The 23,861-nt window shown below is 38.8% G+C and overlaps 2 protein-coding genes across 2 annotated transcripts in view; one reads left to right on the forward strand and one right to left on the reverse strand.

The window, feature by feature from the left end:
* Positions 1-3,100: 3,100 nt before the first annotated feature.
* Positions 3,101-13,904, reverse strand: Mtpbeta (mitochondrial trifunctional protein beta subunit). Its single transcript, XM_067772381.1, has 7 exons — positions 13,697-13,904; positions 11,313-11,487; positions 10,873-11,047; positions 10,598-10,798; positions 8,684-8,858; positions 3,981-4,111; positions 3,101-3,908 (listed from the first exon to the last, which is right to left on the reverse strand). The coding sequence occupies exons 1-7, from the start codon at positions 13,788-13,790 to the stop codon at positions 3,405-3,407; spliced, it is 1,455 nt and encodes a 484-aa protein (XP_067628482.1). The 5' UTR covers positions 13,791-13,904; the 3' UTR covers positions 3,101-3,404.
* A 1,060-nt stretch (positions 13,905-14,964) lies between these two features.
* Positions 14,965-23,861, forward strand: part of EloC (elongin C) — a 50,344-nt gene continuing 41,447 nt past the window's right edge. Inside the window, exon 1 of the mRNA XM_067772417.1 lies at positions 14,965-15,287. Coding sequence (XP_067628518.1) covers positions 15,085-15,287 — 203 coding nt within the window. The 5' untranslated portion in view covers positions 14,965-15,084. The remainder of the gene's footprint in view (positions 15,288-23,861) is intronic.

The raw sequence follows: 23,861 nt of genomic DNA on the forward strand, positions 1-23,861 counted from the left end.
GACGGGCGATCACTAGCGAAAATTGCCATGAGTTTCCGGCAAAAAGAAAAAGAGGAAAGGTGGAAAATTGCGTGTGCGAAATTTTGGCGAGCCTACAATTACACAAACGGGATATATAACATCTAGGGGCATAACTTCAGCAGCAAAGGCGTCAAGTTTCGCTAATATACTGCTTTAGTAACCTTATTGCTCACTGCGCATCCCCAACGATACTCAACTATACTGCTTTGGTAACCTTATTGCTCACTGCGCATCCCCAACGATACGCAACTAATCACAAAACATCCGCGCCGGCTGTGCGAGTAAGCAGGTGATTGTCCAGAAACTAGGAAAGAGTCGATAGCGCAAAGCACCGAAACCGTTCTTTCCGACAAATCTCGTTTCTACGCGTCTATTTCGGGTGAAAATAAACCTTGCACTGGTTGTGTTGCGTGGACACAAGATCCAGTTGAAGTAGGTCGGCGTTCGCAGTCACACCTAGTGAGATAAACCCCTTCCTCTACATTTACAAAGAACATTACCATCTGCGGAAAAGCGTCTGACACCACCTCTGCCTCCAGGGCCAGCAGTACGCTGCCGCGTAATACAATCAACGTCAAAGAGCCGAGTCATCCGGCTCGTAAAGGGTAGCACGAAGCTTTATCGCCACCCGATTCACTCGGTTACCTCGACCCAAAGCGCCAACCACCACCAACGGCGCCTACTATTATCACGGGCACCACCGACAACAATATTAGCCGCATCTTTATCAGCTACGACCATAACGGCTACAACAATACTAGCCGCATCCTTATCAGCTACGACTATACCGGCTATGACAATGCTAGCGCAACCCTATCAGCTACGACCATAACGGCTACAACAATACTAGCCGCATCCTTATCAGCTACGACTATACCGGCTATGACAATGCTAGCGCAACCCTATCAGCTACGACCATAACGGCTACAACAATACTAACCGCATCCTTATCAGCTACGACTATACCGGCTATAACAATGCTAGTGCAACCGTATCAGCTACGACCGTACGGGCTACAACAATACCAGCTACAATAACAACCACAGGGCAGCGAACATAGGCCTGCGGCCATCCCAATTGCGACAACGAATATCACTGGTTAAAGCGGTGAGTTCGTTCCAATACTGAACTAAATATACGTATTTGTAGTCTCAACCTTGTTCTTTAATTTTTTTTGACTCTGCAACAACATATATTGTTAATATACAGACATATTCAAATTCAAGGCTATCACCCTAGTATAGAATCTTAACACGTAATACATACATACATGCATATACCTAAGTTAAAGAGAGCAAGCTGCATCCACTTGTAGTAAAGTTAACTTATTATACCATGCAAAAAAAAAGAGTAGACGTAACGTAACGTTAAGTAGATAGGTTTAATTAACTTAGAAGCAAGAAAAAAAAGAAAAACAAAACAATACCAGCACTGACTGATAAATGCAAAACAGTTTACGTTTTACCTGAACATGTAAAACGATTTCATTAATTTTACTATAATTTTAAAAGTTCACATTTTGCCTGAACAGGTAAAACGATGTCGTTAGTCTTACTATAAATTTAAAAGTTCACGTTTTACCTGAACATGTAAACGATTTCGTTAATTTTTCTATGAATTTAAAAGTACCCGTTTTACCTGAACATGTAAAACGATTCCGTTAATTTTCCTATAAATTTAAGAGTTATGTTTTACTTGAATATGTGAAACAATTTCTTCGAGGAGTATGATTTACCCCAAGTTTAATCTTAATTGCGTTTATAACACATTTCCTTAGTACATATTACATATTAGTGTCATTATACTATGCGTTATACCGAATTGATATTTTGTTAAACTCAAAAATAAGTTTTACTACAACAACATATTAATTTTGTAAGGGGGCCCCAATTATCGGAATTTGTATCCAAACTGTATAGCCCTAGAATAGGTTTGTGAATGAAACAAAAACGGGCATTTAACCAAATTTTAACTTTGTATGTAATATATCTACTATTCATAAGCACATTTATTTACAATTTTTTTTTCTCACACCAAGCGCTTATAACCCTTGTCAAGAAAAAAAAGGGGGTGACATAAATAGAGGTATAGCTTGAAATATTTCTTTTATGCATATATACGATAGTAATAATGAAATCTGAATAAACTTGTAAATAATATGGGAATGCTGGCGTCGCCATTTATTTAGAAGGCACGTAGGGTTACCAGGTAAGGGGCCACCGAAATTTTAGGTGCGTCGGTGGCCATGGATTTTGAGGGTGGGATATGCACCGGGCGTCGCAACAACACCCGCGGCGCCCTCAAGTTATATTCGGCCCTTTTCTTTTTTCATTTTAATTTTCAGCTTTTTTTGTAATTTTATTTTTCAGCAGTTTTTTTTGAATTTTGATTTTAGAGTTAGTCATGTTCGGTTCGGTAAATTTTTTTGCGGTTATTTTTTTTGAATTTAAATTTTGAATGTAGTTTTGAATGTAATGGTCTGTCCGTGACATCCGGTTCGACCGGATGTTGTTTTAGTCCATTTGTGCGTTTTGAATTAGTTCTGCTCTTTTGTCAGTTTTTTTAAAGGCATGATATGCATTTTTTTCTGTTTATGGCGCAGGAACAGTAAGGTTGGCAAGGACCCGCCCCAGCCGACAATGACTAGCCACTTTGCACCACCACATCATGCCGACCGCCTTTCTTACTGCTTCCACTGTAAATGCGATTCCATATCATGTATGTTAAACTCTTACCTATACAAAATGAACGCCACTGTTGTTGTGAGTAGTAGCAACTATTGGATGGGCCGAATCACTGCTACAAGAACATAATACAATTATGGCGACCCCAAGCTCCTCATTGATCTAGGGGTTTGGAGAGCGGGCGAGCCTAAAAGGTTTCATGAGGTCATACCAAATCGTTCCCGAGATGGCCGGGCTAGTACCTTAATGGTGCTTGTTACCGGAACGTACCGGATCTGCATTCGGCGAAAGACCATCAACAACGATAACACTCCCCAGGGCCTTCGGTGTGTGTCCTTATCGCTACAACAAGAACAACAACAATTATATTAAAAACATCGTTTAAATAAAGGACATTGTTTCATAAAAATGGGTAACATTTATTTCTGTTCATACTCAAAGATTAACTCTTTAAGCTAGTACATACGTATTTTAATAATGGTAGTGAAAGCAACTTTCCAAACAGGAGTTTACACTTATATTTATTAATTGATCAATCATAATATTATAGTAATGTATGGTTTCAATAATTTTGGGACGAAAATAATAAAAAAGCAAAATAATTTGAAAACTTTGCTACCTAAGTACTAAATGTTAGTTGACAAAGTCGATAATAACACATTGTTTGGGCTTATTTGCTACACATGTAAATGTTCTAATCTAATCAGCAGTGGCACCGGGATATCTTTCCAGCAACATCGCAACGCCTTGACCACCAGCAGCACAGGCAGCTACCACACCCAGTTGACCATCTTCACGCACCAAACGATTTGCTGTATGCATACATAAGCGCACACCAGTGGCAGCAAATGGATGACCAATCGAAAGCGAACCACCCCAATTATTCCATTTACTCATATCAGGTACACCAAATTTCTCACTAAGCCCCATATGAGTTTTGCAAAAGTAATCAGAGTCGAGTGCTTTTAAATTTGCTAGAATTTGTCCAGCAAAAGCTTCATGAATTTCCCAAGTATCGATATCTTTGAGTGATAGGCCAGTATTTTTCAATAATTTTGGTATACCGTATGCAGGACTTAAAAGTAGTTGATCGACTGGATCTTGTGAGACATATAAGAAATCACGCAAATATGCTTTTGGTCGTAGACCTAACTTCTTTGCTGTCTCTTCCTTCATAATTATACAGGCAGATGCACCGTCGGTCTAGAGATTACATAACAAAAAAATAAGTATACAAGAAAAAACTGTACATATGGATAAAACGTAATTTCTTACTAAGAAAGAAGCGTTAGCTGCCGTAATAGTACCATATGGTTTAACAAATGCTGGTTTCAGTTTGGCTAAACCTTCAGGTGTTGAAACACGAATGCCATTGTCTTTGTCAACAAATTTAGTGCAGCCAGGCACTGAAAGAAGAAAGGAGTGAATACCATGAACTTTTGTAGGGTTGATAAGTACTATGTATATGGTGAGGTTTTGCGATTCGTTGATTACTCAAAATTAAGTTAATCATATCTAAGATAATCAAACCATTCTAGTTTTGAATTAATTATAAAGCTAAAATAATTTGAGGATTATTAAAAATGGAAATTATTTGTATAATACTGTCACGGATATTAGTATCACTAAGCTATACCATCACTGAGGCGATGCTAAGGCCATGCTAAGCGGTATTTACGTCAATAATCAAATCATGTATACACATATATAAGGCAGCCGAGAGATGTCACACACAGATGCATTTACTTATACGCCTATGTGTGTGCGAGAGATTGTAAACTACAAACTCACTTACATCTGCGAGACGCTGAAAAGTAGACAATTGTAAACAAGTAGAAACTATATGAGAACTATAAACACACGAAATAGTTGGTAAGTTCTGGAAATAGAAGAGCCTAGATGTATACAGCGTAAACTATAAAAGCGGCGCAAGCTAGTAAGAAGGAATTCAGTTTGATTTGAGTTTCGATTAAGACGATCTCTAGCGAGCAATAGAAGTATTATTTTGAAAGTCAGTTTCATTTAAGCTATCAGTTTGGTTATTAAGCCAGCTAATTGCAAAGTATAAGTGTTATTGTGAAGTACTTTAATAAAGGCCATTTTTCCATTATTCAATATTGGAGTTATTTATTCAACAGTTTAGTGATACGAACTTAGCAAAAAGGCAAATAAGAGGATTTGCAAGCAAATTCGTTACAATTGGTGTCAGAAGTGGGATTGTTGAATAAATTCCAGAGGACAACAAGGACATGGCAAAGTTCAGTGAATTGAAGATCCAGCAACTGAAGAAGGAGTTGGAGAGCCGTGGATTGAATACAACCGGCATTAAACTTCAGGCACGGCTACGAGAGGCAATGGAATTAGAAGAAATTGACGTGGAAGAGTATAACTTTCATCTTGATGGCGAGGAAACAACAAAAATGGAAGAGACAGTTACGCAGACAGTTACGAGCACAGACTTGAACATGATTTTGGCTGCAATATCTGCTCAAACATCGACAGTGGCTTCTCAACTGGAATCGCAAAAGACAGTTGTAACATCTCAACTGGCATCTCAACTGGAAGAACAAAAGATAGGTATGGCATCTCAACTAGAATCCCAGGAGAACCGTATAACATCCAAGATGGAATCCCAAGAGGCACGAATAACATCAAAGATTGAAGCACAGGAGGCCCGTATTTCAGAAATGCCATCGCAAATGTCATCTCAACTGGAAGAGCAGAAGACATATATGGCATCCCAGCTGGAATCACATGAGACACGTATTTCAGAAATGTCAACACAGATTACATCAAAGATGGAAACACAACTGAAAGAGCAAGAGGCGCGTATATCATCAAAACTCGAAGCGCGTATGGACGAGAAAATAACGCAGTTTGAAGAAAAATTCGAGGCAGAGGTGGATGCGTTGAGAGGTCGTATACAGGAATTGCAACTTAATCGGCCGGCTGCTTCAGCGAGTAATACGAAGGTAAAAACTCCATCTTTTGACGGTTCTGTTCCTTTCCAGGTCTTCAAGCTACAGTTTGAGATGACCGCAGCAGTGAACAACTGGAATGCGGAAGATAAAGTTGCTGCACTGTTCGTGGCATTGAAGGGGCCAGCAGCGGAAATCCTACAGACGATTCCCGAAAGAGAGCGGAACAATTATGAAGTATTGATGGCTGCTGTAGAACGACGTTATGGAAGCGAGCATAGAAAACAGATATTCCAAATTGAGTTGCAAAACCGCTACCAAAAAGCAAATGAGACATTGCAGGAGTTTGCTTCAGATATTGAAAGATTGGCTCATCTTGCAAATGCGGACGCACCCGTGGAATACACTGAAAGGGTAAAAATCCAGAGTTTCATAAATGGCATACGAGATGTGGAAACGAAGCGGGCTACATATGCGAATCCAAAACTAACATTTGCTGAAACGGTATCACAAGCTCTGATTCAGGAAACAGCGTCGCTTCTGTGTAAGCCAGTTTTCAAAGCACGCCGTGTGGAAGTAGAAAGGCCAGAGTGGGTAGACGCAGTATTGGAGGCGCTGAAAGGGTCGCAAAAGCGGAGTGAAAAAGTTATCAAATGTTTCAAATGCGGGAAGTCCGGTCACATTGCCCGTCATTGCGATCTTGATCCTAGTAGTTCCAACAATGTGGGTGGCCGTAAACGCAAAGCTGGAGGAGATGAGCAAGAGCGAGTAAGAGGTAGAGATCGAGAGCTAGATCCAGCTATTGAATGCCCTGTGATATCTGTGTTGCAAATTGGTAGAAAATCGAGCAGTCTTACCGTCAGAGGGAATGTGGATGGCAAAGAACATGTACTGACTGTAGATACGGGCGCATCTCATTCCTTGATTCGATCTGATTTGGTCTACAGGAGAGTAAAGTCATTACCTGGAGCAAGGTTGCGTACGGTCACAGGCGAGTATAACCAAGTCCAGGGAGAAGTGATATGTGAAGTCCTAATTGGGAAGGTCATGGTTTTACACAAATTCGTTGTGGCGGAGATCGTTGATGAAGTCATATGGAGTGGACTTCTTGGTTGACCATGACATCAGGATCGATATGCGGAGAAAAATTATGCGCTGTAAGAACCAGGACATACCACTTAACTTTAGTTTGGAAAAAGGGTTCAGCAGTAATCGGGTACTGGTGGAGGAGATTCGACAGAGACCTCGAAAGTCAAGGAAAGTAGATCGAGCAAAGGTTGATTGATCGAATGGGCCAAATAAAGCGAAATCAAAAGTACCTGCGAGAAAAACACTGGCATTGACAAACCCTAATGGACGCACTAAAACGACTGAAAGAATTTTCCAGAAAGAATGCAAGGGTGGTTTCAAGCCAGCGCGTACTACTGTTGTGAAACGTCAAGACGATACTGATGATGCAAAGTCAGTCCGTCAAGATCAAGCTCTGCGAAGTAGTTATTCATTGGCCAAGCAATAGAGTGCGAGGGAACGATCCAGGATAATGAGTAGTAAGATGAAATACAGGTACGACAACGAGAATAATTCGAAAGGTTTCTTGGAGGGAGATTTGGTACTGTTGTACAACCCTCACCGGCGGAAAGGTGTTCCTTCCAAATTTTGGTGCAGTTGGGAAGGCCCGTACAAAGTTGTAAAACGGATCAGTGATGCCATCTACCGCATACAAACAATTGGGAAACCACGAAATAGAAGGGTGGTTCATTTGGAGAGGCTAGTAGCGGTTAGATCGAAAGATTCGTCTGATCGGGACTGATCGGGACGATCAGACTTAGGTGGAGGGCAGTGTCACGGATATTAGCATCACTAAGCTATACCATCACTGAGGCGATGCTAAGGCCATGCTAAGCGGTATTTACGTCAATAATCAAATCATGTATACACATATATAAGGCAGCCGAGATATGTCACACACAGATGCGTTTACTTATACGCCTATGTGTGTGCGAGAGATTGTAAACTACAAACTCACATACATCTGAGAGACGCTGAAGAGTAGACAATTGTAAACAAGTAGAAACTATATGAGAACTATAAACACACGAAAAAGTTGGTAAGTTCTGGAAATAGAAGAGCCTAGATGTATGCAGCGTAAACTATAAAAGTGGCGCAAGCGAGTAAGAAGGAATTCAGTTTGATTTGAGTTTCGATTAAGACGATATCTAGCGAGCAATAGCAGTATTATTTTGAAAGTCAGTTTCATTTAAGCTATCAGTTTGGTTATTAAGCCAGCTAATTGCAAAGTATAAGTGTTATTGTGAAGTACTTTAATAAAGGTCATTTTTCCATTATTCAATATTGGAGTTATTTATTCAACAGTTTAGTGATACGAACTAAGCAAAAAGGCAAATAAGAGGATTTGCAAGCAAATTCGTTACAATACATATATGTAAGAAATAGTCCTATATTGCTAATAGAAAATGCTCGCCACGGGTTTTGAATTCGAAATCATAATAAGACAGCCTAAACAATTTTTGTGATTGTAGCAGCATAGGTGTGACAAGAAAAAATAAAAATTTAGGTACATTCGATTATCGAATACAAAAACAAAAACATTTAAACAGCAATATATTGGCACTTCGATGTTTGTGAGTGTACCTAGCCTGTAGCGGCAATGTAGGAGTATTACATATATGGTATAATCGCCTTTTCATTAAATCAGACTTAATTTTAAAATTTGTCAAAATTTGTTGACGCATATTAATAATCAAAATGAAATAGAAAAAAAAAAAAAAACAAATAAAAAAGTTAAGTCAGTTACAGCTTTTTGAAATAATTTTCTATGGGCTAGTGTCAAAAAAGCTAAAAGTTTAGCCCCTTGAAATGTATATAAAACATCGAAGTATTACATATATTGGCGATTTTGGGTATCAGAAAACAAAAAATAATAAAAAGTTTGAGTCTCCACAGAGAAATCTTGACACCCTTTAACCGATTCCAAGCGGCATCAAAATTATACATCAATTTATAAGGATCACCACAAAGCATAAAACATATTCTTCAAACCTTTAACAGGAATTAAATCAGTAAAATATCCTTTATCCTGTGCTTCCTTAGCCAAAGTATGGGAACGCAAAGCATAATCATCTTGTTCTTGACGTGATACTTTAAAAGCCGTTGCCAGACGATCTGCAGAATGGCCCATGGTTTCTCCAGAAGAAAATTCAGCAACTGCAGGCAACTGAAAATTAAACCGAAATTTTTTATTTTTTGTTTTTAGCTTCTTTTTAGTTTAAATGGACATAATAACATAAAGTCGTCTGAATGGAAGACAAAAATCTTTTTTTTTCGAAAAATTAGAGGAAGAACGTTCTAGGTATATCAGAACTTTATTGAAGTACGCCTTATTCACGAATTTCCTTCAAAAAAACTACTTCATATCAAAACTTTCGTAAAGACATTACAAAAATATAATGAATATGTGCACAGTTTTACTACAATTTTGTTCGACGAATCGATCACAAACCAAGATCAATGTTGTAAAATAACTCAATTATATTGACAAATACTAGGAGCCTTCTACTTGCTGCTTCTATATATTGTGCCACACCAAATTGCTGGGTCTTTAATATCGCAAGCACAGGACCCGAGAGGCGTAGTGTCGTAAGCTTTGTAGATAGTCCTTCCTGCTTGGCTGATGTTGTTGTAGCAGTGCTTAGCCCCACCTTAACAGCCGCGACCGATCACAAATTGTCATCAATATCCTCTAACGGGAGTCCAAGGAAACTTGCTGTTTCAACAGGGTTGGACCATAATGAAAGGGTGTTAGAGGCGTTGGTTCCACATTACAATTAAAGAGATGGTTGGTGTCATGTTGGGACACATTGCAAGCGGGGCAAACATTTTGTATGTCGGGGTTGATTCTGGATGGGTAAGATTTTAACCTGTTACAGTATCCAGAACGAAGTTGAGCAAGAGTGACACGCGTTTCCCTGGGGAGTATGCGTTCCTCTTCCACAAGTTTTGGGTACTTTTCTTTGAGTACTGGATTCACCGGGCAATTCCCGGCATAAGGGTCCGACGCTTGTTTGTGGAGTTCACCAAGGGCCTGCTTGTGTTTTTTGCTTCATAGGGCTGGGTTCTCAGGTGCCGTATTTCCTCAAAATGCTTACGGAGATGACTCCTTAAGCCCCTAGGCGGAGTTGGCTCATCAATCAGATGTCTGTTTGGATGCCTAGGCTTCTGAGTATTCAACAGGAACTGTTTGGTTAGCATCTCATTTCTCTCCCTGATGGGGAGTATTCTAGCCTCATTATGTAGATGGTGTTCTGGGGACATAAGAAGACAGCCCGTGGCGATTCTGAGAGTAGTATTTTGGAAGGCCTGTAGCTTCTTCCAGTGGGTATTTTTTAGGCTTGGCGACCATATGGGTGACGCGTAGCACGTAAACGGCTGGCCAATTGCTTTGTATGTAGTGATGAGCGTTTCTTTATCTTTTCCCCAGGTACTGCCAGCAAGGCATTTGCTGCTTGGCTGATCATATTCAACTATTGCCCAATTTGTATCTCTTTACATTTTATTACTATTATTAAGGTTTAATGTGGTCATATTAATATTAATCATTGCCCATATGTTCAGGCAAGTGGTGCTTGTTACCGGAACATACCGGATGTATATTCGGCAAAGGACTATCAACATCGATAACACTCCCCAAAACCTTCGAGAAGTGTCTTTATCGTCAATGCAACAACAAAAAGGACCATCAACATCAATAGGTCTTCTTAAAATCTTCGATGAGTTTCTTTATTGCTACCACAATAACAACGGGGATGTGATAATCTACTACGAAATATAAGAATGTTGCAGAAACGACAATAACAATGAGATGTGATAAGATAAGATAAGAATGTTTCAGAAAAACGCTAAGAGTTAAGACTTAAATTTCATATGTATGGTAATCATTAACTATTGTACACTTACTTCAGGAATCAAGAAATCTGGACGCAAGGTAGATAGTAAAGATAACTTTTGGGCAGGTGTTTTAGCTTTATTAGCTCTCAGCATAAGATTACGCATTTTACGTGAATGCCGAATGGGAACGTCAGACATAAACTCAACGCCCCCAGCAACGATAACATCATATGTATTCGTCGCCAAAAGTCCAATGCCTGTAGTTATAGCCTATAGTTGAGGAAAAAAATAATTGCATTTTATTATGAGAAGACTATGTAGTATTTTTTTTTATATTTACGTACCGCATTCGAGCTTATACAAGCCATTGTAACTGTGTGTGCTGGAGTTTTGTTACTGAAACCAGCGCTTATTGCTGCTTCACGTGCGATATTCGAAGTTTTAACCTCCTGTATCACTGTGCCATAAATAATGTAGTCTATGATTTCTTTATCTAGGTTTGTTTTGTCCATCAGGCCTCTGTTATGTATATAAATAAATATTGGTAGTCACTATAATACTTGGCTATAATTACAAATCGCACACCAAGATCTAAGCAGTGATCAATTAAATAAAGGACGTTGTTAAGAAATCAAGAGAGTCATGCACTAATGAAAGTTTTAAAGTTTAGCAAGTCCTTTGTTGGGAGTAGCAGCCATTATTTTTCCGATAATACAGATTGTTCCCAAAAAATGGATGTTTCGAAATGGTTGTCTTTAGATCCAGGTGTGCGAAGTCTACTTACATCAATGCATGACGTGCTAGCTGATGTGGCATCAGCTTTGAATAATCGGTGAAGGATTGTAAGAAAGGTGTGCGAACTCCATCCACCAAAACAATGTTTTGATTAAAACCCTTCTTGAAGGACTTAGTGTTTTGGTTGTGCAGTGCATCTGACGTCGAAAAACCACGGTTAAATGCTGTAAAGATTCGTTCAGTTTTTTATTAAACCAATCTTATACAATAAATATCAGGCGGGTGCTGTATACCATTTTGGAGTGAATGGCAATTGCACTCGAACGAGGTTCACGGGATTGTGTAGCACAACCCTGTCATTGGGTTGACAGCGGAATCTACAGCTTCTCCAACCCTATTGTCAGCCTGACGAATCCTGGCGAATCCTGTTTCTTTAACAGGCGAGGCTCTGGCGACCCCTAGTTCCTCATGGAACGACGGGGTGGTGCGGTATGGTGGTCATATTAAATCGTTCCCGAGGGTCGTACCTTAAGGGTCTTGCTACCGGAAAGTACCCGATCTGTATCCGGTAAAGGACCATCACCATCAGTAACACTCCCTAAACCTTTTTATTCGCTACAACAACAACTCGAAAGTGAATGGCAGCACAAGCCTGTATGTGTATAATTTAAAAAATAAATAAATTCCGATTTGCGTTGTTCTTCTTTAAATTGTTTTCTACAAATTTACGGGACCTACAAGTTTTACGCCGACTCCAAGCGGCACCCACAAGGAAGATGAGTTTTCTCAGAGAAGCTTTTCATGGCAGAATATACTCGGGAGTGTTTGCCTAATAACTGCCGAAGGGCGACCCCGCTTAGAAAAACTATTTTCTGTTTGAAAAAACTTGTTTCTAAATTTTTGATGTTTTGTCCGGAAATTGACCACGCTACCACGACACCACGGCGGCGAATATAGTCCGGTGTAGTTTACGCCAAGCACCCTGTCCAATATGTGATGGTTTGCTAAAATTGTTCTAACAATTTGGCAGTATGAAAGCCAACCATATAAAATAACCGTATCTACCACAGTTGTAAACGTCATAGGGACCCCAGTGGGTTAGGGGGTCAGAATATACCCGCGGTAGGTATGCCTGTCTTAAGAGGCAACTAAAATACCAGATTCAAGGGGCTGTGTAGCGCAACCCTTCAGGTTGCCAGCGCAATATATAGCTTCTCCAAACCCAATTGTCAACCTCACCTATTCGTGGCGAATCCTGTTTCACTAATAGGCGAGGCTCTGGCGACAGTAAGCTCCTCATGGAACTTGGGGTTGGGGAGGGAGGGGATGACCTGAAGGTTTAATATGGCCACATAAATCGTTCCCGAGATGGACGGGCTAGCACCTTAATGGTGCTGTGGTACCGGAGCGTACCGAATCTGTATCCGGCAAAGGACCATCACATCGATAACACTCCCCAAAGCCTTCGGGGAGAAACCTTATCGCTACAACAACAACAACAACAACCACAGTTGGCGGCCAACGTGGTGTGATGGTAGCGGGCTCCGCCTACCGCACCGTATGCCCTGGGTTCACACCCCGGGCAAAGCAACATCAAAATTTTAGAAATAAAATTTTTCAATTAGAAGAAAATTTTTCTAAGCGGGTCGCCCCTCGGCAGTGTCTGGCAAGCGCTCCGGGTGTATTTCTGCCATAAAAAGCTTTCAGTGAAAACTCATCTGTCTTGCAGATGTCGTTTGGAGTCGGCATAAAACATGTAGGTCCCGTCGGGCCAATTTGTAGGGAAAATCAAGAGGAGCACGACGCAAATTGGAAGAGAAGCTCGGCCCTAGATCTCGTCTCTTACATTTATGTTTTATTTATTTATCTACCACAGTTAGAGTTGTTGTTGTAGCAGTGCTTCGCCCCGTCGAGTAGGTGTGGCCAATCACAAATTGTCATCAATGTCTTCTAACGGGAGTCCAATGAAACTTGCTGTTTCAACAGGGGTGGACCACAATGAGAGGGGTGTTAGAGGCTTTGGTTGCCCAATACAGTTAAATAGATCGTTGGTGTCATGTGGCGACACATTACAAGCAGGACATTTATTTTGTATGTCGTGGTTGATTTTGGATAGGTAAGAGTGGAGTGATCAGTGTTTATATCCATTGGTGAGGGCGAACCTATGAAAGTAGAGCACACCTACATGTTACATATACGTGCAAACCCCTTAACTGGTATCTTAGCCATCTACCCCGAATCTTCCTTTGTCCTCGTCCTAGGCACTGTTAAATGCTGATACTTTTCAATATGTTATGCTCGAATGACTAAGAATATCAATTAAATTGATTTGATAATAATTACGGTATGCTAAGTGAACTTTGTACCATATTTACGATTACTAAACGTCATACACGCTTGCACATACATACTCAACAATAAGGAACTTCTTACCAAGTTTCGATGATGATGATGTAGCAAATGCTGGTGTTAAAGAATTGAAAAATACCTTTCCATGGTGTAAGCTTGTGAGTAATGAAGACTGCATTTTTAATTTAAAATATTAAATTAGAAAGAAAACTGCAAAAAAATTAATTAAATAATATATGTACGAAATGCCCAATCCCGAAAGTTATAGGTAATTAGTTGAATATTCGTTGATAATTTGGTACGAAAAAGCTCAGAAGAACGACAGGGTGATGGAGATCACTAAAATACGATAGCTCAGTTTAATCTTGCTGTCGATTAATAACAATCTGTATTAATTATTCGAAGGCGTCTTCCTAAATATTTTCTGGTGTAATAATTACATTTTAGAAACATGGAGAACAATCAACGTAGTCCCTATACCAAAGAAAGGCCTAGATGTAAACGTCATAAAGAACTTCCAACCTATTACGCGTCTATTAGTTAATGTAAAGTTCATCTATGCAATGATCAAAGGCAGGCTAGAGGTAATTATTGTACATCTCGATATATTTCCAAGAAGATCATTGGCTTATCGTAAAAGGAAATCAGGAGCCAACTGAATCAAAGAACTGTTTCACCTAATATCTGCTAAGTTCCAATGAAGCGTGATCCAGATACGGATAGAAATTTAACATGCAAATGCAACACCAAATGGATCCATAAAATGGTGCGTGTCCACAATTCATTTTATACACTATGCCAATCAGAGGGTTGCGTCTCCGCTTTTGGGTATCCTAAGCGAGGATGAGCGTTTTTGTGTTAAGGCGAAAACTTAAACGTATACGTGTGTAAAAACCACGGCTAATAATCCGAAGGCGGAAAATAAAGATTTTAACTCGTTCAAAAGATATTAACAAAAACCGAAAAGGGCCCGAAAAAGGCCAAACTTACTCCAGTCGCGGTAAATTAGCATAACAATAATTTTGTCAACTTTTGTAAACCCTAAACTCTATCAAAAGCAACCCAGCTGTCGATTCGACAATTGGCAATTTATCGTGGTCTTTGTTGATGTGGTAGAACTTTTGGGGAGATATTTTAGGTTTATTTACTGACTAAATAGCCAAATTATTATAATTTTGAGGCATTTGTGTGGTATCATTTTAAGAATATGAAAGGCATTTGAGTTTGTTTCGTACAGTTTGTCGCGTAACCCAACTGCAAAATTTGGTTTACCTTGAACGTGGTATAACAATTTCCAAATCAAAAATAATTTAAAAAGTCTCCTGAGTCTCCCTGTATATCCTATCAGTACCTAATTATTTATCACTATTGTCAATTTTGTATCACTTCTCTACGAATATAAAATTAGCTGATTTCATTTCAGCAAATTTTGTCATATCAAAGATAATAAATATATATAATAACAATTAAAAATGGAAGAACAACGAAGTGATAAAATTTACGGTGGATGCGAAGGTCCTGATGCCATGTATGTAAAGCTAATATCATCTGATGGGCAAGAGTTTATCGTGAAGCGAGAACACGCACTGACCTCTGGCACCATTAAAGCAATGCTTTCGGGGCCTGGACAATTTGCGGAAAACGAAGCAAATGAAGTGCATTTCAGAGAAATACCGTAAGTAACAATCCTTTATAAAAATATATATATATCTTAAGAGCTATTAATAACATCAATATGGAAACTTTTGTTTAAATCCTTGTTTGATTGTTATGTTGTTGTAGCAGTGCTTCGCCCATCCATTAGGTGCGACCGATAACAAATTGTCATCAACATCCTCTAATGGAACTCCAAAGAAACCTGCAGTTTCAACAGGTGTGGACCACATTGAGAGGGCTGCTAGAGCCGTTGGTTCCACATTACAATTGGAGAGACGGTCTGTGTCATGTGGGGACACATTGCAAACGGGACATACATTTTGTACGTCGGGGTTGATTCTGGATAGGTAAGAGTTCAACCTGTTACAGTACCCAAATCGAAGTTGAGCTAGAGTGACGCGCATTTCCCTAGGAAGAATACGTTACTCTTCTACGAGTTCTGTGTATTTTTTTTAAAGAACTGGATTCGCCGGGCTATTCGTGACAAAGAGGTCGGGCGCCTGTTTGGGTGTATGACTAAGGACGCGCTTGTGCTCTTTTGCTTTATACGGCTGTGTTCTCAGGTTCCGTATTTCCTCATTATGCTTACTAGGCCGGGTCGATTTGTGGGGAGGCAAAAAAATCGCCCATTGCTCTGTGAAAACATATTCTAGGGATCAAACTAAGAAACTTTTCCGAAGGAACCATACCTCTAAAACGAATTCTGATGTCCCCCCTCCCCCTTTTGGGTCGTAGTGGAAAATTTTGAAAATTCCCACTTTGAAATGCCTATGTTTTTTTCTTTTTGGAGTTTATTTTTCTCTTTAGAAATTTATTTAGTCAGAACATATGTAAATGAAAAAATGAATTTAACTTAGTAATAGAAAAGAAATTAAAAAAAAATATTTGAAATTAGCGTTTTTACAACCCCCTTTTAAAACCAAGGCATCACTGTGCATTTGCATGTCGTAAACATAGTTGTGTGGGTTTTTTATTCAACCGTTTTAAAAAATGAAGGTATCACTGTGACACAATTGCAGATCGTAAAATTGCTTGTGTTGTTTTTTTAAGCCACTACAAGACACAGCAGGTAGAATTGAAATTGCCCCTACCCAAAAGTTCGACCCAAAGGGGGGGACATCAGAATTCGTTTTAGAGGTATGGTTCCTTCGGCAAAGTTTCTTACTTTGATCCCCAGAATACGATTTTCACAGAGCAATGAGCGATTTTTAAATCGTCCCGCCCTAATGCTTACGGAGATGACCCATTAAGCCACGATCAATCAGATGTCTGTTGGGATGTCCATTTTTCTGGGTATTCAACAGAAACTGTTTGTACAGCATTTTATTTCTCTTAATGATGGTACTCTCGCCTCATTTTGTAGGCGGTGTCCTGGGGACATAAGAACACCGCCCGTAGCGGGTTTGAGGGCATTGTTTTGGCAGGCCTGTATTTTCTTCCAGTGTATAACCTTAATGCTTTCAGACCATATCGGGGACGCTTAGCAAGTGCTGCCGGCAAGAGATTTGAGGATTTTATTATGGCTATGGATTTTATGTACAATTGTGGTTGCATGCTCTCCTAAATGTAGATCCTGATCGAACGGTACCTTAAGTTTTTGGGTGTAAGATAGTCGGTAGCGTAATGCCATCGACGTGAGTGTCCAATGTGGTCGGCATTTGCCGTGTTCATGTTGTAAATAAGGTCGCCGATGATTTGGTCGGTGACAATGTCAGGTTTCGCGAGGCGAAAAACCTGAGATATCAGGGAGATAGCTGTTTATTTTATTACAAAGCTCTTCAATGTGTGGGCCTGGGCCTGCGGCCATTATTGGCAGCCATCGGCGTAGTGTGGAGAGAAACACGTTGCTTTGGCTTGTAGCAAATCAAAAAACTGACTTTATTTAATATTTTCTTCTATTTATAATATAAAGCTAAAAGGTATGTAATTTTTATGACTAAGTCAATGATTGGTGTGAATGGACAAGGGTAATCTGAGTTCGCATATGCTGACCGTTAAGTAGGTCAGTAGGTATCCAATATCGAAATACGAAAGTGTATTGCACTGCAAATGAGTTGAGCAATCTGAGGTGGATGATTCAGGCGATATTGTTATATTGTAAAAATTTAATTGCGCTGATTACCGTTGTCCATTACAGTAGTAAACGATAGTGACTCCTTCTGGTGGCGAAGGTAGCTTCGATATGTAGAAGTTAAACCGAAGTGGGGAAAGGACACCACCCTGTACTACCCCTCGTTTAATTCTTTTGGGTTTGGATATTGTGTTCCTGAATTGCACCGATGCTTGCCGACCAGACAGATAATTTGCTGTCCACCTTTTGAGACTTAGATTAAGGAAAGACCCTTACAGGTCTTGCAGTAACGTGCCGTGGTTGACCGTATCAAAAGCTTTTGACAGGCCTAGCGCAACGAGTACTGTCCTAGGGTGGGGAATTTGATTTAATCCGCAATTTTTGTGTTAATGGCGCGGTGTTAGTGCCATGTAGTTTTCGCAGGCCGTGCAGATGATTGGCAAATTTGCAGTGAAATAGGGAAACAGAATGACTTCAAGTATCTTGGCCACTGGCGATAGGAGAGGTATCGGACAATGAGAATCTCCTATGTTTGCTGGTTTCCCAGGCTTTAGAAGCGGGACCACCTTGGCCATTTTCCATTTTTCGGAAATGACAAAGGTGGACAGGGACAGGTTGAAGACATGCGCTAGATAGTTAAATCCCTCTTTGCCTAATTGTTTAAGCATCGGCATGGCAACGCCGTCTGGGCTTAATTATATAGAAAACCATGCAAACATCCTGAAGTTTTTTTTATTTTACAACGAGTACGACACTCTTGTATACCCCTTTATACCAATAAAATAAAACAAAATTTGGTAATTTTTTTGAGATTTGATCCTTTTTTTCGATGAATTTTTGTCCCAAATGTAAGCATTGTGTGGCAACCGTGGGGACATGTAATTGTTTCTCTTTCATCTTCGCTCTTATCTGCTGACTACATATGTGTATGTGAAATAATTTCTTCGCATTAAGCTGTTGGTTATGTCTGTGAAATATTCTTCATTGCCTTTTATGCGTATGGCTTACCATCGTTGTGTTTATTTACTAATAGCATAGTGATGTTAAAAATGCTAATATTCGCCACATTATTTATAGCTACTAATCAACCTGACTCTTATTACATGCTATTTAGTATGTGCGTATAAAAAAATGTTATTATGCATTGACATATATTTTTGATTATGTATAAGGCTTATTTGTAGCGTCGATAAGGCCAAAGTTTACTTCGTGAAACTTGTAAGCGGTCGCTTGTTGCGAGTGAATCTGCAAATGCTGTCCATGACGAAAAGTGCATGGGAAATTTCTTGGCAAAACTAGAAAGCCAAAATTAATAAAAAAGATTTGATTCGCGCCAAGATAAAAAAAAAGAACTATGCGAGATTTACCTCCTATGAGATTTAGGCTGAGCTTCTCTTCCAATTTGCATCGAATTCCTTTTTTTTAATTTTTCCCTACAAACTGGCGGGACGAAACTTTTGTCCAAGAAGATTTTCATTGGAAAAATGTACTCGGAGTGTTTGACAAACTACTGTCCAGGGCCACCTTGCTTAGAAAAACTTTTTCCTAATTAAAAAAACTTTCCCAAAATTTTTGATGTTGCTGTGCCCCGGCCTGAACACAGGACCTTCGGTGTGGTAAGCAGAGCACGCTACCACCACACTATGGTGTCATATCTCAACAACCAATTTTATGTTAAGATCACCTATTAGTTGCATTAAATAATTTTTTGGGCTTATCGATGCTACAAATTAGTCTTAAAGATAAGAGTATATCTAAAAAAAATTTAAAACAACATGTTAACAGTTTTTTAGATGCACGTAGCACGAGTAGCATGTAATAAAAGTTAGGTTGATTATAAAAAAAAAAAAGAAAAAAATGTAAGGCGCGATAACCTGCGCAGAGATTTTAGGCCGAGCTTCTCTTCCAATTTGCGTCGTGCTCCTTTTTAATTTTTCCTACAAATTGTTTTATGCCGACTGCGAATGCCATCTGCGAGGCAGATGAGTTTTCACTTAGAGCTTTTCATTGCCAAACACTGCCGAGGGGTGACACCCCTTAGAAAATTTGTCTTCTAATTGAAAAACTTGTTTCTAAAATTTTGATGTTGCTTTGCCCGTGGTGTGACACCAGGATCTCTTGGTGTGGTAGGCGGAGTACGCTACCATCACACCACGGCGGCGTAGCCATAAATAACATTAATGCCCGGTTTTTCAGTACGAGTTTAAACTACAGTCAAGGTTGACCAGAGTTTAACCCTGCCACTTCGGCCGCTTAAGCTGAGGCGAAACTTTATGTTATCGAAGAAAGTGGCAAGGTTATGCTATGTTCAAACAGAAAAATAAATTGAGGCAATATCAATTCAAATTGAGTGGTGTTCATACAACTCAATTTAGCTTACACAATAGTAATTTGATGGCCAGTTGGCTCATCTCTACAGCAACAACATACCTGTGTTCAGAATGTCAAAATGTGCGTGTTGGAATTAGGTGAATGAAATGGAATGAAAACATAAAGCTTTAAATTTTTTATGTGTTGTAAGATAATGTGTTCAATGTTTTGGTTTCATTTTGAGTTTGCCATCCTCTTTTGACAATTCCTACTCCAGTGAAATGAAAAAATAATATCAGCTGATGAGATGAGCCAACCATATAGTTGAGCCATGCGCAGCTGACGTTTAAATCTACTCAATAAACACACTTTACAAGGTTGTATTTACAGTTTGAAACAATTTATTACGCAATTTTTTTTAAATTGGCAATTTGTTATTACAATTTATTATATGATAAATTGCGTAATAAATTGCCCAAATGGTATAAATTGCCAATATGGCGTGTGTTTGTACCTAGTATTAAACTCTAGTCAACTTTAACTGTAGTTTAAACTCGCACTGAATAACCGGGCATAAAAAGGCTATAACTTCTTTGTTTATTAACTAAGTAAATGCTTCCAAAGCAACAATGTAATGAATTTGGAAGTACTTTCGTCTGGTGTTTCAAACTGCGAATACAACCTTGTAAAGTGTGTTTATTGAGTAGGTTTAAACGTCAGTTGCGCATGGCTCAACTATATGGTTGGCTCATCTCATCAGCTGATATTATTTTTTTCCTTTCACTGGAGTAGGAATTGTCAAAAGAGGATGGCAAACTCAAAATGAAACCAAAACATTGAACACATTTTCTTACACCACACAAAAATTTCAAAGTTTTATGTTTTCATTCCATTCCATTAGCCTAATTCCAACACGCACATTTTGACATTCTGAACAAAGGTATGTTGTAGCTGTAGAGATGAGCCAACCGGCTATCAAATTACTATTGTGTAAGCTAAATTGAGTTGTATGAACACCACTCAATTTAAATTGAAATTGCCTCAATTTATTTTTCTGTTTGAACATAGTATTAATTGACATCTATAAAATTATCCTTGGCAAAACTTAAATTTTGAGCTCTTGGTTGACACTTTTTAGGAAACACCCATATGTAGTAAAGCATGCCAGGTAGGACAGTTATGTTAGGTTCTGCCTTCACTAAGGCATCACCAGCGGGTGGTACCGCTCTTCAAAAGTGTCCAGAGGTTCCAGCTTCATATTTGTGAATGCCAGCCTTGAGTTAAGATTGAATACATGTATAAAAACTGGGTTGTTCTGAGTTGCTCTTGTTTAGAGCAACACTAATAGCGTTTTCTTTTCTGAAACAAATTGTTGCCTAAGTAAATGTTATAGCCATAATAGGGTTACTCCTATCCCAGAAAATTTTCAACATTTATAGTGCATGCAAAGAACATAAATGGCTACCCCGTGTATTAGCTGATTTTCACAAACGCGCTGTCAACGATAATAAAAATTCATTAGCAATTATTTCCTTCATTTCAATTTTATTCGCTAAAAATTTGTGAAGTTACGAAAATAAATTGTACCGAACAGCTGATTTAGCAGGGTTGCACTGCTACACCGCCATTTTATGCAGGGTAAATTGTAACGCTTTTGCGTTGCGAGCAGGCAACAATTTTCACAAAAGAACGAAATACCCTGTAAAGGCGTTACCTCCTTTTTAGAATAGAACAAAATATATTAACAACCCTTGCGCGGCGTACAAAAAGCGTAACACTTTTGCCAGAAAAGAAAACTATAAATTAAAGCAACCTAGAAATCAGACCGATAACAGGTCGACAACAGGCCGATGAGAAATCGACTTTAATAAAGAATCGATAGTACTCCAATAACCCGTCGATAGGAAAATAAAGCCTTCGATAACAAACCAACAACACGTCGATAACCGATCGATTACAAACCGTCAACCATTCCATAACAGGATGGAAATTTATCGATAACAAATAAATAAAAAGACGATAACGCGTAGATAGCAGTTGTTTTCGTTAACAAACTGATAAACTTTTATAATAAGACGATAACAAACCGATAATTTGTCAATATCGATTGTTACAGATAACGAGCAAAGGAAGCTCTTCTCAAATTACAAATATACCGAAATAGCCCAAAATCAGCCCGAAATGGTTTAGAAAAAGTCGCAAAGTAGTCCGAAATGGTCCCGAAACAATTCCGAAACGATCCCAAACTAATCACGAAAACATCCTAAACTTATTTCTTAAGCGTCTAGGCATTATTCTGAAGACATTATTATAAGTAAAAATAAATGTAAGGAGCGATAAACTCCGAAGAGCTTTTAGGTCGATTTTCTCTTCCAATTTGCGTGGTGCTCCTTTTTAATTTTTCCTACAAATTGGCGGAACAGGAACTACTTGTTGTATGCCGACTCCGAACGGCATCTGCAAGGCAGATGAGTTTTCACTGCAGACATTCATTCGGAGTGCCTGACAAACACTGCCGAGGGGCGACCGCGCTTAGAAAAATTATCTTTTAATTGAAAAAATGTGTCTCTAAAATTTGGTGTTGCTTTTCCCGGCGCGTGAAACCAGGATCTTCGGTGTGGATGGCGGAGCACGCTACCATCACACCACGGTGGCATTAGGAATGCTGAGAATTTTTAAAATAATTTTATTTCAACTGATTCCAACGAGAGGCTTAATGAAATAATTAGTCAAGGTTTCTATATTAAAGCTCTTATTGAGCTCAATCTTCCATACAAAATACAGCATCTTAATTATCTCATTATTGCTTTATTGAATGCCTAATGGAGTGAAAAATCTAGTTAGTTTTGCTTGGTGTTTCTGCTTTTATGAGAGAGATTTGAGAGAAATATAAAAACAGAGAAAAATGTAAATCTTTTATTTTTGCATCATGTTTAACAAAAGATAATATGCCTTTTTCAAAAATAGGCGCATATTTAGTTCGGTGTAGCATTTTTGTATGAATAGTTGCGCCAAAGAGGATAAATTATAACAAGAGCCATCAGTTTGCAACGAGTGGCGAGTAACTACATAGCTGGAAAAAAAAAATGTATGCCGAATTTTTTCTATGAGGGAGTTTTTTGAATTGTCTCCCATTTATCCCTGCAGTGTAGGCACGTTATACAACTGTGAATTTTGAAAAGAGAATTAATTAATTAATTAAATACAGTCGGAAAAATAAAAATAAACACAAATATAGAACACATTTTATGCACATTTCGGCAAAAAAACTAGCGGCTACCTCATAGAAAACATCGAGCAAATGACTACGAATAGCAGACTGACGTCTCTTATTATAATTTATCCTCTTTGGTGGCGCATGCATTTTGTTGTGATTGGCCCCTAGTCATAGTCGAAATAAAATATAGTTTTATTGGTTTAAACATGCTTCTAAATTAAATATCATTTCAAGTCTGTTATAGTCCACTTAAACACTATTTTATCTCTAAAACGTATTTTAAATTTAAAATGACATTAGCGCGATTTTAATTTTTTAAAATAGGTGTTAAGTTGGTGGTCTGCTGTCAAAAGTTGCGATAAATTAAACAATTTATTATTTAAACGCGATGAACTTAAATGGAAGTGAAACAAGTAAGGAAGGCTAAGTTCGGGTGTAACCGAACATTACATACTCAGTTGAGAGCTATGGAGGCAAAATAAGGGAAAATCACTTCGTAGTAAAATGAACCTAGGGTAACCCTGGAATGTGTTTGTATGACATGTGTATCAAATGGAAGGTATTAAAGAGTATTTTAAGAGGGAGTGGGCCATAGTTCTATAGATGGACGCCATTTAGGGATATCGCCATAAACGTGGACCAGGGGTGACTCTAGAATGCGTTTGTACAATATGGGTATCAAACGAAAGGTGTGGATGAGTATTTTAAAACGGAGTGGGCCTTAGTTCTATGGGTGGACGCCTTTTCGAGATATCGCCATAAAGGTGGACCAGGGCTGACTCTAGAATTTGTTTGTACGATATGAGTATCAAATGAAAGGTGTTAATAAGTATTTTAAAAGGGAGTGGGCCTTAGTTCTATAGGTGGACGCCTTTTCGAGATATCGCCATAAAGGTGGACCAGGGGTGAATCTAGAATTTGTTTGTACGATATGGGTATCAAATTAAAGGTGATAATGAGTATTTTAAAAGTGTCATGTAGTAGTTTTCGCACTT

The sequence above is a fragment of the Eurosta solidaginis genome, chromosome 3 (assembly GCF_040869045.1).
Source record: "Eurosta solidaginis isolate ZX-2024a chromosome 3, ASM4086904v1, whole genome shotgun sequence".
Classification (NCBI taxonomy): domain Eukaryota; kingdom Metazoa; phylum Arthropoda; class Insecta; order Diptera; family Tephritidae; genus Eurosta; species Eurosta solidaginis.

Bases quoted from the DNA above. Each gene is read 5' to 3' on its own strand.
- Mtpbeta (XM_067772381.1), bottom strand. From the start codon at position 13,790: ATGCAGTCTTCATTACTCACAAGCTTACACCATGGAAAGGTATTTTTC. The intron at 11,048-11,312 runs GTAAGTAGACTT...TATACATAACAG, and splicing joins CTAGCACGTCATGCATTGAT to AGGCCTGATGGACAAAACAA. The intron at 4,112-8,683 runs GTTTGAAGAATA...TTCTTCTTTCAG, and splicing joins TGATTTAATTCCTGTTAAAG to TGCCTGGCTGCACTAAATTT.